Source organism: Oncorhynchus gorbuscha, unplaced genomic scaffold, assembly GCF_021184085.1.
Source record: "Oncorhynchus gorbuscha isolate QuinsamMale2020 ecotype Even-year unplaced genomic scaffold, OgorEven_v1.0 Un_scaffold_1472, whole genome shotgun sequence".
Lineage (NCBI taxonomy): Eukaryota > Metazoa > Chordata > Actinopteri > Salmoniformes > Salmonidae > Oncorhynchus > Oncorhynchus gorbuscha.
This window is the reverse complement of record NW_025746242.1, coordinates 105,001-120,000: the sequence shown is the minus strand read 5'-3', so window position 1 is coordinate 120,000 and position 15,000 is coordinate 105,001. Positions and strand designations below refer to the sequence as shown.

At 45.8% G+C, this 15,000-nt stretch overlaps 1 protein-coding gene across 1 annotated transcript in view; it reads right to left on the bottom strand.

Moving 5' to 3' along the window:
* LOC124022890 (oxysterol-binding protein-related protein 10-like) overlaps positions 1 to 15,000 on the bottom strand; it is a 57,627-nt gene that overhangs the window by 9,301 nt on the left and 33,326 nt on the right. The window contains exon 3 of the mRNA XM_046337584.1: positions 7,854 to 8,496. Within this exon, the coding sequence (XP_046193540.1) occupies positions 7,854 to 8,496 (643 nt within the window). The remainder of the gene's footprint in view (positions 1 to 7,853; positions 8,497 to 15,000) is intronic.

The window sequence follows — 15,000 nt, the reverse complement described above, 5'->3', positions numbered from 1 at the left end:
GGTTCTCTCCTCTCTCTGAGTCCTGTCCTGGTTCTCTCCTCTCTCTGAGTCCTGTCCTGGTTCTCTCCTCTCTCTGAGTCCTGTCCTGGTTCTCTCATCTCTCTGAGTCCTGTCCTGGTTCTCTCATCTCTGCTCCTCTCTCTGAGTCCTGTCCTGGTTCTCTCCTCTCTGCTCCTCTCTCTGAGTCCTGTCCTGGTTCTCTCCTCTCTGCTCCTCTCTCTGAGTCCTGTCCTGGTTCTCTCCTCTCTGCTCCTCTCTCTGAGTCCTGTCCTGGTTCTCTCCTCTCTGCTCCTCTCTCTGAGTCCTGTCCTGGTTCTCTCCTCTCTGCTCCCTCTGAGTCCTGTCCTGGTTCTCTCCTCTCTCTGAGTCCTGTCCTGGTTCTCTCTTCTCTCTGAGTCCTGTCCTGGTTCTCTCTTCTCTCTGAGCCCTGGCCTGGTTCTCTCTTCTCTCTGAGCCCTGGCCTGGCCCTCTCATCTCTCCTCTCTCTGAGCCCTGGCCTGGCCCTCTCATCTCTCCTCTCTCTGAGCCCTGGCCTGGCCCTCTCATCTCTCCTCTCTCTGAGCCCTGGCCTGGCCCTCTCATCTCTCCTCTCTCTGAGCCCTGGCCTGGCCCTCTCATCTCTCCTCTCTCTGAGCCCTGGCCTGGCCCTCTCATCTCTCCTCTCTCTGAGCCCTGGCCTGGCCCTCTCATCTCTCCTCTCTCTGAGCCCTGGCCTGGCCCTCTCATCTCTCCTCTCTCTGAGCCCTGGCCTGGCCCTCTCATCTCTCCTCTCTCTGAGCCCTGGCCTGGCCCTCTCATCTCTCCTCTCTCTGAGCCCTGGCCTGGCCCTCTCATCTCTCCTCTCTCTGAGCCCTGGCCTGGCCCTCTCATCTCTCCTCTCTCTGAGCCCTGGCCTGGCCCTCTCATCTCTCCTCTCTCTGAGCCCTGGCCTGGCCCTCTCATCTCTCCTCTCTCTGAGCCCTGGCCTGGCCCTCTCATCTCTCCTCTCTCTGAGCCCTGGCCTGGCCCTCTCATCTCTCCTCTCTCTGAGCCCTGGCCTGGCCCTCTCATCTCTCCTCTCTCTGAGCCCTGGCCTGGCCCTCTCATCTCTCCTCTCTCTGAGCCCTGGCCTGGCCCTCTCATCTCTCCTCTCTCTGAGCCCTGGCCTGACCCTCTCATCTCTCCTCTCTCAGTACATTACATAAGAGACAGCTGGGTGAAATCTGCTGCGGGCAGAAACCCAGGTCTGACAGATCCACATCTGTTTCCCCAAGACAGGAGGGGTGGAGGGGGGTTGACCATCACCCTCCTCAGTGTCTTTCTGGAGGGGTGGAGGGGAGGGGAGACCATCACAATCCCCTGTCTCATAATCCCCTGCTCAGTGTCTTTCTGGAGGGGGAGGGGGACCAGAGGAGATGGCCCTGCCTCAGTGTCTTTCTGGAGGGGTGGAGGGGGAGAGGAGATGGCCCTGCCTCAGTCTTTCTGGAGGGGTGGAGGGGGACCAGACAGATGGCCCTGCCTCAGTGTCTTTCTGGAGTGGGAGGGGAGGGAGGGGAGAGGAGATGGCCCTGCCTCAGTGTCTTTCTGGAGGGGTGGAGGGGTGGAGGGGGAGAGGAGATGGCCCTGCCTCAGTGTCTTTCTGGAGGGGGAGGGGGAGGGAGGAGGGGGAGACAGATGGCCCTGCCTCAGTGTCTTTCTGGAGGGGTGGAGTGGGGAGGTGGAGGGGGAGGGGAGAGGAGATGGCCCTGCCTCAGTGTCTTTCTGGAGGGGGGAGGGGGTGAGAGGGTGTCTAGGGCCTGATGCATCTGTTTCCCAAATACAGGAAGGGTTGGGGCAGTCGGCACATTGCAGGAAGTGTTGCTCAGAGAGAGGCTCTCGGCTCGCTAGCCTGGCAGCGCTATTGTGAGATTGTGTGAGAATGCCAGGTCAGCGTTTCTTACTAAGAGTGCCCACGTCACCTGCTGTCACAAATACACACCCACACACTCACCAGCATGCTAGCACACGTGTACATGTGCACAATCACACACACACACACACACACACACACACACACACACACACACACACACACACACACACACACACACACACACACACACACACACACACACACACACACACACACACACACACACACACACACACACACACACACATAACACACACACACACACACTGTACCCCCTGCCTGCCTCACATTTGATCACAAGGATGCTGGGGGTATACCTGGTGCGTATAGATGTCACCGAGTGACAGACAGTGGAGCCAATCCTCTGTCTCTATATCAGGCTACCAGGTTGACCATCACAATCCTCTGTCTCTATATCAGGCTACCAGGTTGACCATCACAATCCCCTGTCTCTATATCAGTCTACCAGGTTGACCATCACAATCCCCTGTCTCTATATCAGACTACCAGGTTGACCATCACAATCCCCTGTCTCTATATCAGGCTACCAGGTTGACCATCACAATCCCCTGTCTCTATATCAGACTACCAGGTCTCTATATCAGTCTACCAGGTTGACCATCACAATCCTCTGTCTCTATATCAGGCTACCAGGTTGACCATCACAATCCTCTGTCTCTATATCAGGCTACCAGGTTGACCATCACAATCCTCTGTCTCTATATCAGGCTACCAGGTTGACCATCACAATCCCCTGTCTCTATATCAGACCACTAGGTTGACCATCACAATCCCCTGTCTCTATATCAGGCTACCAGGTTGACCATCACAATCCTGTGTCTCTAACCTCCACACTGACCAGGTTGACCATCACAACCTCTGTCTCTATATCAGACTACCAGGTTGACCATCACAATCCACTGTCTCTATTACCTCTAACCTGTACCTCTGACTCAGTACTGGTACCTCCTGTACATAACCTCCACACTGACTCAGTACTGGTACCTCCTGTACATAACCTCCACACTGACTGACTCTGTACCGGTACCCCTGTATATAACCTCCACACTGACTCGGTACCTCCTGTATATAACCTCCACACTGACTCGGTACCGGTACCTCCTGTATATAACCTCCACACTGACTCGGTACCTCCTGTATATAACCTCCACACTGACTCGGTACCGGTACCTCCTGTATATAACCTCCACACTGACTCGGTACCTCCTGTATATAACCTCCACACTGACTCGGTACCTCCTGTATATAACCTCCACACTGACTCGGTACCTCCTGTATATAACCTCCACACTGACTCGGTACCTCCTGTATATAACCTCCACACTGACTCGGTACCTCCTTTATATAACCTCCACACTTACTCGGTACCTCCTGTATATAACCTCCACACTGACTCGGTACCTCCTGTACATAACCTCCACACTGACTCGGTACCTCCTGTATATAACCTCCACACTGACTCGGTACCTCCTGTATATAACCTCCACACTGACTCGGTACCTCCTGTATATAACCTCCACACTGACTCGGTACCTCCTGTATATAACCTCCACACTGACTCGGTACCTCCTGTATATAACCTCCACACTGACTCGGTACCTCCTGTATATAACCTCCACACTGACTCGGTACCTCCTGTATATAACCTCCACACTGACTCGGTACCTCCTGTATTTAGCATCGTTACTGTTATGTTATTATGTTACTTCATATTATTTTTACTTTAGTTTATTTGGTAAATATTTTCTAAACTCTTTCTTGAACCGCACTGTTGGTTTAAGGGCTTGTTAAGTCAGCATTTCACGTTAAAGTTCACACTTGTTGTATTCGGCGCATTTGACGAATAAAGTTTGATTTGATTTGATTTGACAACCACAACACACACCTCCCCATCACCCCCCCCCACACACACACACCTCTACCATCACACACACACACATCTCCACCGTCACACACACACACACCTCCACCATCACACACACACACACCTCTACCATCACACACACACACATCTCCACCGTCACACACACACACACCTCTACCATCACACACACACACACACCTCTACCATCACACACACACACACCTCTACCATCACACACACCACCCCCTCACCATATGTGTTCTCTGTCCTGGTTTCATTAGCATATCTGCTATTACTCAGGGGGGGAGACAAGGAGACCGTCCTCGTTAGTAATTCATGCTGTCCTAATTACTGAGAGGTCTAATTGTCCGTGATACTCAGGTACGCGTTAAGTCAGAAACTGCTTTGATAATCATTCATCTAAACAGACTTTTCGAGGCAAAAACATGTTTGTTGTTGAACGGTCAACTATTTGACATCAACGTGGAGAAAGTGCTGAATCTGCTCAGTGTGTTCTGCAATATTAAAGACACAAATAAACGTTCTCAGGAATGTTTAGCTTTCGATAAACAGTTGATCATAAATAAGAAATGTTTAGTCTGACTGTAACAGTTGTCTCCTCTGACGAGGAGGAGTAGTAGGAAGGATCGGAGGACCAGATGTAACGGTTGTCTCCTCTGACGAGGAGGAGTAGTAGGAAGGATCGGAGGACCAGGTGTAACGGTTGTCTCCTCTGACGAGGAGGAGTAGTAGGAAGGATCGGAGGACCAGAGCGCAGCGTGGTAAGTGTTCATGATATTTATTATAACTCAGAACACTAAAGAATAAAACAACAAAGAGAACGAAATGAAACCGAAACAGTCCCGAATGGTGCAAACACCCACAAGTCATAGTGGGAAAACAGGCTGCCTAAGTACGGTTCTCAATCAGGGACAACGATTGACAGCTGCCGCTGATTGAAAACCATACCAGGCCAAACACAGAAATACCAAATCATAGAAAAAGGAACATAGACTGCCCACCCCAACTCACACCCTCTGACTACACTAAAACAACGACATCACAAAGGAACGAAAGGTCAGAACGTGACACTGACTTCCTTCAGCGCTCTACACACAGTATGCAGTGGTACAACACACTACAGTCTTCACTAAGAGAGGTACAACACACTACAGTCTTCACTAAGAGAGGTACAACACACTACAGACTTCACTACTCAACACACTACAGTCTTCACTAAGAGAGGTACAACACACTACAGTCTTCACTAAGAGAGGTACAACACTCCACAGTCCTCCCATCCTTCACTAAGAGAGGTACAACACACTACAGTCTTCACTAAGAGAGGTACAACACACTACAGACTTCACTACGAGAGGTACAACACACTACAGTCTTCACTAAGAGAGGTACAACACACTACAGTCTTCACTAAGAGAGGTACAACACACTACAGTCCTCCCATCCTTCACTAAGAGTGGTACAACACACTACAGTCTTCACTAAGAGAGGTACAACACACTACAGTCTTCACTAAGAGAGGTACAACACACTACAGTCTTCACTAAGAGAGGTACAACACACCACAGTCCTCCCATCCTTCACTAAGAGAGGTACAACACACTACAGTCTTCACTAAGAGAGGTACAACACACTACAGTCTTCACTAAGAGAGGTACAACACACTACAGTCTTCACTAAGAGAGGTACAACACACTACAGTCTTCACTAAGAGAGGTACAACACACTACAGTCTTCACTAAGAGAGGTACAACACACTACAGTCCTCCCATCCTTCACCTGCTCGACGGGACGCTGCCAGTCAGCCAATTATATGCTACTTTCAATCTTAATGCGATTACCTTGGATTAAAAGCGAGACATTAAAGCCTAAAACTCCTTTACACTCGGCTAATTAAACCCTGGAATGTGATTAAGGAAGTTTAAAAACAGAGAGTTGACAAACTTTCAGTCAGTCACCTCTTATCAACCGTAGACTGTCTGAACCTGTCATCGATGGTATTACTGTACAGTATATTACGGATCACCAATGGCAACATAACAAACATTATTATAACAGTCTGACGTTTCATACAGGATCCATGACTACCATGACGGATCACCATGGCAACATAACAAACACTATTATAACAGTCTGACGTTTCATGGAGGATCTATGACTACCATGACGGATCACCATGGCAACATAACAAACACTATTATAACAGTCTGACGTTTCATGGAGGATCCATGACTACCATGACGGATCACCATGGCAACATAACAAACACTATTATAACAGTCTGACGTTTCATGGAGGATCCATGACTACCATGAGGATCACCATGGCAACATAACAAACATGATTATAACAGTCTGTCATGCAGGATCCATGAACATGACTAACACCAGAACACTAACACCTAGAAACTACAGTTAGGTGCTGTACACTATAACTACTGTATAGCTGGCTTTCAGTAGGTACTGTAACCCCTAGTTATAACTACTGTATTGCTGGCTCTCAGTAGGTACTGTTCACTGTAACCCCTAGTAATAACTACTGTATAGCTGGCTCTCAGTAGGTGCTGTTCACTGTAACTGGCTCTCAGTAGGTACTGTTCACTAACCCCTACTACTGTATAGCTGGCTCTCAGTAGGTGCTGTTCACTGTAACCCCTAGTCATAACTACTGGTGCTGGCTCTCAGTAGGTGCTGTAACCCCTCGTCCCTCTCAGTAGGTACTGTATAACTAACTACTGTATTGCTGGCTCTCAGTAGGTGTTGTTCACTGTAACCCCTAGTCATAACTACTGTATAGCTGGCTCTCAGTAGGTACTGTAACCCCTAGTTATAACTACTGTATTGCTGGCTCTCAGTAGGTGCTGTTCACTGTAACCCCTCTCATAACTACTGTATAGCTGGCTCTCAGTAGGTGCTGTTCACTGTAACCCCTAGTTATAACTACTGTATAGCTGGCTCTCAGTAGGTGTGTTCACTGTAACCCCTAGTCATAACTACTGTATAGCTGGCTCTCAGTAGGTGCTGTAACCCCTTCACTACTGTAACCCTCAGTAGGTAGTAGTCATAACTAACTGGCTCTCAGTAGGTGTACTGTAACCCCTAGTCTAACTACTGTATAGCTGGCTCTCAGTAGGTGCTGTTAGTTATAACTACTGTAACTGGCTCTCAGTAGTGCTGTTCATAACTACTGTATAGCTGGCTCTCAGTAGGTGTGTTCATTCTGTATAGCTGGCTGTAACCCCCCTAGTAATAACTACTGTATAGCTGGCTCTCAGTAGGTGCAATTCACTGTAACCCCTAGTAATAACTACTGTATAGCTGGCTCTCAGTAGGTGCTGTTCACTGTAACCCCTAGTATAACTACTGTATAGCTGGCTCTCAGTAGGTGCTGTTCACTGTAACCCCTAGTCATAACTACTGTATAGCTGGCTCTCAGTAGGTGCTGTACACTGTAACCCTAGTAATAACTACTGTATAGCTGGCTCTCAGTAGGTGCTGTTCACTGTAACCCCTAGTAATAACTACTGTATAGCTGGCTCTCAGTAGGTGATGTCCACTGTAACCCCTAGTCATAACTACTGTATAGCTGGCTCTCAGTAGGTGCTGTACACTGTAACTCCTAGTAATAACTACTGTATAGCTGGCTCTCAGTAGGTGCAATTCACTGTAAACCCCAGTAATAACTACTGTATAGCTGGCTCTCAGTAGGTGCTGTTCACTGTAACCCCTAGTAATAACTACTGTATAGCTGGCTCTCAGTAGGTGCTGTTCACTGTAACCCCTAGTAATAACTACTGTATAGCTGGCTCTCAGTAGGTGCATTTCACTGTAATCCCTAGTAATAACTACTGTATAGCTGGCTCTCAGTAGGTGCAATTCACTGTAACCCCTAGTCATAACTACTGTATAGCTGGCTCTCAGTAGGTGCTGTCCACTGTAACCCCTAGTCATAACTACTATATAGCCGGCTCTCAGTAGGTGCTGTTCACTGTAACCCCTAGTAACAGTAGTAACAAACTAGTCCTAACTAGATCCAGTACTGTGCAGTAATGCTCACCTTCCCCGACCATAGACACTCCGATGGACATGCCCATGAACTTGCTTCGGGTCCAGACGTGGGTGTTGACGCACATGTTCCTCTCTTTACACTCGCAGTAGAACCCAGTGACGGGTGGGTGGTGTGACACCTGCTCCGCCACGAACCTTACCCGGTAACAGTCCTCTGTCTGAGCACCCCCGCCCTCCGTCCCTGTCCGGCGGGAGGCTCTAGAGGAAGAGGCGGAGTTAGGGGAAAAGCCTCTAGAGGAACAGGCGGGTTTAGGGGAAGAGCCTCTAGAGGAAGAGGCGGGGTTAGGGGAAGAGCCTCTAGAGGAAGAGGCGGGGTTAGGGGCGGGGTTTGAAGTGGGTGTCGTGTTAGTGTTAGGGACAGAGCTCATGGTCCTCAGTGGGTGGACTCTCTCTCGGGGGACGTCCCAGGAACACCTGAAACTCTCTCCCAGGATGGGGTTGTAGGGTTTCTTGGCCACGGCACCCTTGCGCCCCTCGTGAAAGGCGGTCAGGTAGTATTCCACGAATCGGACGATGCGCTCCTCTGGGGTGGTTCCCGTGGTGATGTTCAGGAACATGTCTGGGTGAGCCATGAAGTTAGCGTACATCTCTAGGAGGGAACGCTTCTCCAGGATAAAGGTAGGGAGTACCACCTGTAGAAAGGAGGAGAGAGAGAGAGAGAGAGAGAGGGAGAGAGAGAGAAGGAGAGGGAGAGAGAGAGAGGAAAGAGAGAGAGAGAGAGAGAGAGAGAGAGAGAGAGAGAGAGAGAGAGGAAGGAGAGGGAGAGAGAGAGGAAGAGAGAGAGAGAGAGAGAGAGAGAGGAGAGAGAGAGAGGAAGGAGAGGGGGAGTGAGAGGAAGGAGAAGGAGAGAGAGAGAGGAGAGAGAGAGAGGAAGGAGAGGGAGAGAGAGAGGAAGGAGAAGGAGAGAGAGAGAACAAGGTGAAAGAGAGAGAGAGAGGAAGGAAGGAGAAGGAGAGAGAGGACAGCAACACAATTAGACCCAACCAAATAATGACAAAACAAAAAGATAATTACTTGACACATTGGAAAGAATTAACAAAAAAAACAGAGCAAACTACAATGCTACTTGGCCCTAAACAGAGAGTACACAGCGGCAGAATACCTGACCACTGTGACTGACCCAAACTTAAGGAAAGCTTTGACTAAGTACAGACTCAGTGAGCATAACCTTGCTATTGAGAAAGGCCGTTAGGAAAGCTTTGCTTAAGTACAGACTCAGTGAGCATAACCTTGCTATTGAGAATGGCCGTTACAGGAAAGCTTTGACTAAGTACAGACTCAGTAAGCATAACCTTGCTATTGAGAAAGGCTGTTAGGAAAGCTTTGACTAAGTACAGACTCAGTGAGCATAGCCTTGCTATTGAGAAAGGCCGCCGTAGACAGACATGCTTCTCAAGAGAAGACAGGCTATGTGCCCACTGCCCACAAAATGAGGTGGAAACGGAGCTGCACTTCCTAACCTCCTGCCCAATGTATGACCATATTAGAGACACATATTTCCCTCAGTTTACACAGATCCACAAAGAATTTGAAAACAAATCTAATTTTGATAAACTCCCATATCTACTGGGTGAAATACCACAGTGTGACATCACAGCAGCAATATTTGTGACCTGTTGCCACAAGAAAAGGGCAACCAGTGAAGAACAAACACCATTGTAAATACCCATATTTATATTTATTTATTTATTTCCCTTTTGTACTTTAACTATTTGGACATAATAGGACATTTGAAATGTCTTCATTCTTTTGGAATTTGTTTAGTGTAATGTTTAATGTTATTGTTTATTTCACTTGTGTTTATTATCTACATCACTTGCTTTGGCCAATAAAGCCCTTAAATTGAAATCGAAACTTAAATTTGATTAAGAGAGAGCGACAGAGAGAAAGAAAAAGATAGAGAGAGATTATTGCTTACTGGGAAACACGAAGCACAAAGCTAAATGCAGTGCTATCTGGCCCTAAATCGACAGTACATCGTGACAAACTATTTGACCATGGTTACTGATTAAAACCTTGGAAAACCTTGACAAAGTACAGGCTCAGTGAGCACAGCCTTGCCATTGAGAAGGGTAGACACAGGACAACCTGGCTCCCTGTAGAGGAAAGGCTGTGCAACCACTGCACCACAGCAGAACCTGAGACGGAGCTGCGTTTCCTGACAAAATTGTTTTTAAAAATTGAAACGCTTATTCAAGGTTTCAAATACCTCTCTGATGAGAGCAGGCTACCCGTCCTGTTGGGGGACGACGCAGAGAGCTGTGGGTTGGCAGCGTACTACTGTCTGACAGACCAATCAACCTGCACATGTCCTCTATGCTTATGTCTGGTTATTTTGACCCTTGGTTATTGTTGTTACTGTTGTCCCGTTGACAATATTGATTATTATTAATTATGTTAATATTGTAATTCTCCAAATTAAGCTTTGGCAATATGGACATTTTCACTTCATGCCAATAAAGCACATTTAATTGAATTGAATTGAGAGAAAGAAGAGATAAAGAGAGAAATGAGAGAGAGAAGAGAGTGAGAGAGTAAAAGAGAAGAAAGAGAGAATTGAATGAGAGAGCAAGAGAGAGACAGAGAGAGAGAAATAGAGGTGTGAGAGAGAGAAATAGAGGTGAGAGAGAGAGAAATAGAGGTGAGAGAGAGAGAAATAGAGGAGAGAGAGAGAGAGAGAGAGAGAGAGAGAGAGAGAGAGAGAGAGAGAGAGAGAGAGAGAAATAGAGAGAGAAATAGAGGTGAGAGAGAAATGGAAAAGAAATGGAATTGAGTCCCTCTCCATCCATTCCTGTGGAGAATAAAATATTTTAATCACAGACTGGTCTGTGGTGATATTTACTTATCAAATAGGCTCAGTCTGATTTGTTTGCAGTACTTAAAAGTAATGAGCTTACAAAAAACACACACACACACATACTGTACACACACACACACACACACACATACTGTACACACACACACATACTGTACACACACACACATACTGTACACACACACACATACTGTACACACACACATACTGTACACACACATACTGTACACACACACACACACACACATACTGTACACACACAAACATACTGTACACACACACACACATACTGTACACACACAAACATACTGTACACACACACACACACACACACACACACACACACACACACACACACACACACACACACACACACACACACACACACACACACACACACACACACACACACACACACACACACACACACACACACACATCCTGCTAGTAGAGGGCTGTCTGGTGTGTATTAATAACCCAGTACATTGTGATGTCGGACTGATGACGTACATGCTGGTCCCCTGTGGATCCATGCCTCAGGCCTCTGTAATGGTCCCTCCCCCATCCACATCAGGCCTATCAGGGACGTACATGCCTCAGGCCTCTGTAATGGTCCCTCCCCCTTCCACATCAGGCCTATCAGGGATGTACATGCCTCAGGCCTCTGTAATGGTCCCTCCCCCTTCCACATCAGGCCTATCAGGGATGTACATGCCTCAGGCCTCTGTAATGGTCCCTCCCCCATCCACATCAGGCCTATCAGGGACGTACATGCCTCAGGCCTCTGTAATGGTCCCTCCCCCATCCACATCAGGCCTATCAGGGACGTACATGCCCCAGGCCTCTGTAATGGTCCCTCCCCCATCCACATCAGGCCTATCAGGGACGTACATGCCTCAGGCCTCTGTAATGGTCCCTCCCCCATCCACATCAGGCCTATCAGGGACGTACATGCCTCAGGCCTCTGTAATGGTCCCTCCCCCATCCACATCAGGCCTATCAGGGATATGGCCCAAAATAGAAACCTATTTTCCCATAGTACACTTCTTTTTTTTTACCAGAGAGCCCTAAAGGGTGGACAATTGGGACACAGCCCAGACCCCACTATCAGAAACATCAGTCTCTGCCAAACATCATTATCCTCATCAACAGCCTCTGTGGTCTGGACCATCTCTACTGAGAACAGCTGTTATTACACCAGTTAACACAGTAGTTTACACCAGTTAACACAGTAGTTTACACACCAGTTAACACAGTAGTTTACACACCAGTTAACTCAGTAGTTTACACCAGTTACCACTGTAGTTTACACACCAGTTAACACAGTAGTTTACACACCAGTTAACACAGTAGTTTACACACCAGTTAACACAGTAGACCAGTTAACACAGTAGTTTACACCAGTTAACACAGTAGTTTACACCAGTTACCACAGTAGTTTATATCAGTTACCACAGTAGTTTACACACCAGTTAACACAGTAGTTTACACACCAGTTAACACAGTAGTTTATATCAGTTACCACAGTAGTTTACACTAGTTACCACAGTAGTTTATATCAGTTACCACAGTAGTTTAGTTTACAACAGTTACAACAGTAGTTTAGTTTACACCAGTTCCCACAGTAGTTTACACCAGTTACCACAGTAGTTTACACACCAGTTATCAAAGTAGTTTATCAGTTAACACAGTAGTTTACATCAGTTACCACAGTAGTTTACACCAGTTATCACAGTAGTTTACACCAGTTACCACAGTAGTTTACACAGTAGTTTATACCAGTTACCACAGTAGTTTACACCAGTTACCACAGTTATCACAGTAGTTTACACCAGTTACCACAGTAGTTTATCAGTAAACACAGTAGTTTACACACCAGTTATCAAAGTAGTTTATCAGTTAACACAGTAGTTTAACCAGTTAACACAGTAGTTTAACCAGTTACCACAGTAGTTTACACCAGTTACCACAGTAGTTTATACCAGTTACCGCAGTAGTTTACACCAGTTAACACAATATTTTACACACCAGTTATCAAAGTAGTTTACCACAGTAGTTTACACAGTTACCACAAACCAGTTATCACAGTAGTTTACATCAGTTACCACAGTAGTTTACACCAGTTACCACAGTAGTTTACACCAGTCACCACAGTAGTTTACACACCAGTTATCAAAGTAGTTTATCAGTTAACACAGTAGTTTACACACCAGTTATTACTAAGTAGTTTATCCAGTTAACACAGTAGTTTACACCAGTTACCACAGTAGTTTACACCAGTTTACCACACAGTAGTTTACACCAGTTACCACAGTAGTTTACACCAGTTACCACAGTAGTTTACCAGTTACCAGTAGTTTACACAGTTACCACAGTAGTTTACATCAGTTACCACAGTAGTTTACATCAGTTACCACAGTAGTTTACACCAGTTATCAGTAGTTTAACCAGTTAACACAGTAGTTTACACCAGTTCCCACAGTAGTTTACACCAGTTATCAAAGTAGTTTAACCAGTTAACACAGTAGTTTACACCAGTTACCACAGTAGTTTACACCAGTTACTACAGTAGTTTAGTTTACACCAGTTACCACAGTAGTTTACACCAGTTACTACAGTAGTTTACACCATTTACCACAGCAGTTTACACCAGTTACTACAGTAGTTTACACCAGTTACCACAGTAGTTTACACCAGTTACTGCAGTAGTTTACACCAGTTACTACAGTAGTTTAGTTTACATCAGTTACCACAGTAGTTTACACCAGTTACTACAGTAGTTTACACCAGTTACCACAGTAGTTTACACCAGTTACTACAGTAGTTTACACCAGTTACTGCAGTAGTTTAGTTTACACCAGTTACCACAGTAGTTTACACCAGTTACTACAGTAGTTTACACCAGTTAACACAGTAGTTTACACCAGTTACTACAGTAGTTTACACCAGTTACCACAGTAGTTTACATCAGTTACCACAGTAGTTTACAGCAGTTACCACAGTAGTTTACACCAGTTACTACAGTAGTTTACACCAGTTACCACAGTAGTTTACACCAGTTACTACAGTAGTTTACAGCAGTTACCACAGTAGTTTACATTAGTTACCACAGTAGTTTACAGCAGTTACCACAGTAGTTTACACCAGTTACTACAGTAGTTTACACCAGTTACTACAGTAGTTTACACCAGTTACCACAGTAGTTTACACCAGTTACCACAGCAGTTTACACCAGTTACTACAGTAGTTTACACCAGTTACCACAGTAGTTTACACCAGTTACTGCAGTAGTTTACACCAGTTACTACAGTAGTTTAGTTTACATCAGTTACCCCAGTAGTTTACACCAGTTACTACAGTAGTTTACACCAGTTACTACAGTAGTTTAGTTTACACCAGTTACCACAGTAGTTTACACCAGTTACCACAGTAGTTTACACCAGTTACCACAGTAGTTTTCACCAGTTACCACAGTAGTTTACATCAGTTACCACAGTAGTTTACACCAGTTACCACAGTAGTTTACACCAGTTACCACAGTAGTTTACATCAGTTACCACAGTAGTTTACACCAGTTACCACAGTAGTTTACACCAGTTACTACAGTAGTTTACAGTTACCAGTTACTACAGTAGTTTAGTTTACACCAGTTACCACAGTAGTTTACACCAGTTACTTACAGTAGTTTACACCAGTTACCACAGTAGTTTACACCAGTTACCACAGCAGTTTACACCAGTTACTACAGTAGTTTACATCAGTTACCACAGTAGTTTACACCAGTTACTACAGTAGTTTACACCAGTTACTACAGTAGTTTACACCAGTTACCACAGTAGTTTACACCAGTTACTACAGTAGTTTACACCAGTTACTACAGTAGTTTACACCAGTTACCACAGTAGTTTACACCAGTTACCACAGTAGTTTACACCAGTTACTACAGTAGTTTACACCAGTTACCACAGTTTACAGTTTTTACACCAGTTACTACAGTAGTTTACACCAGTTACCACAGTAGTTTACACCAGTTACTACAGTAGTTTACAGTTACTACAGTAGTTTAGTTTACATCAGTTACCACAGTAGTTTACACCAGTTACTACAGTAGTTTACACCAGTTACTACAGTAGTTTAGTTTACACCAGTTACCACAGTAGTTTACACCAGTTACTACAGTAGTTTACACCAGTTACCACAGTAGTTTACACCAGTTACCACAGCAGTTTACACCAGTTACTACAGTAGTTTACACCAGTTACCACAGTAGTTTACACCAGTTACTACAGTAGTTTAGTTTACACCAGTTACCACAGTAGTT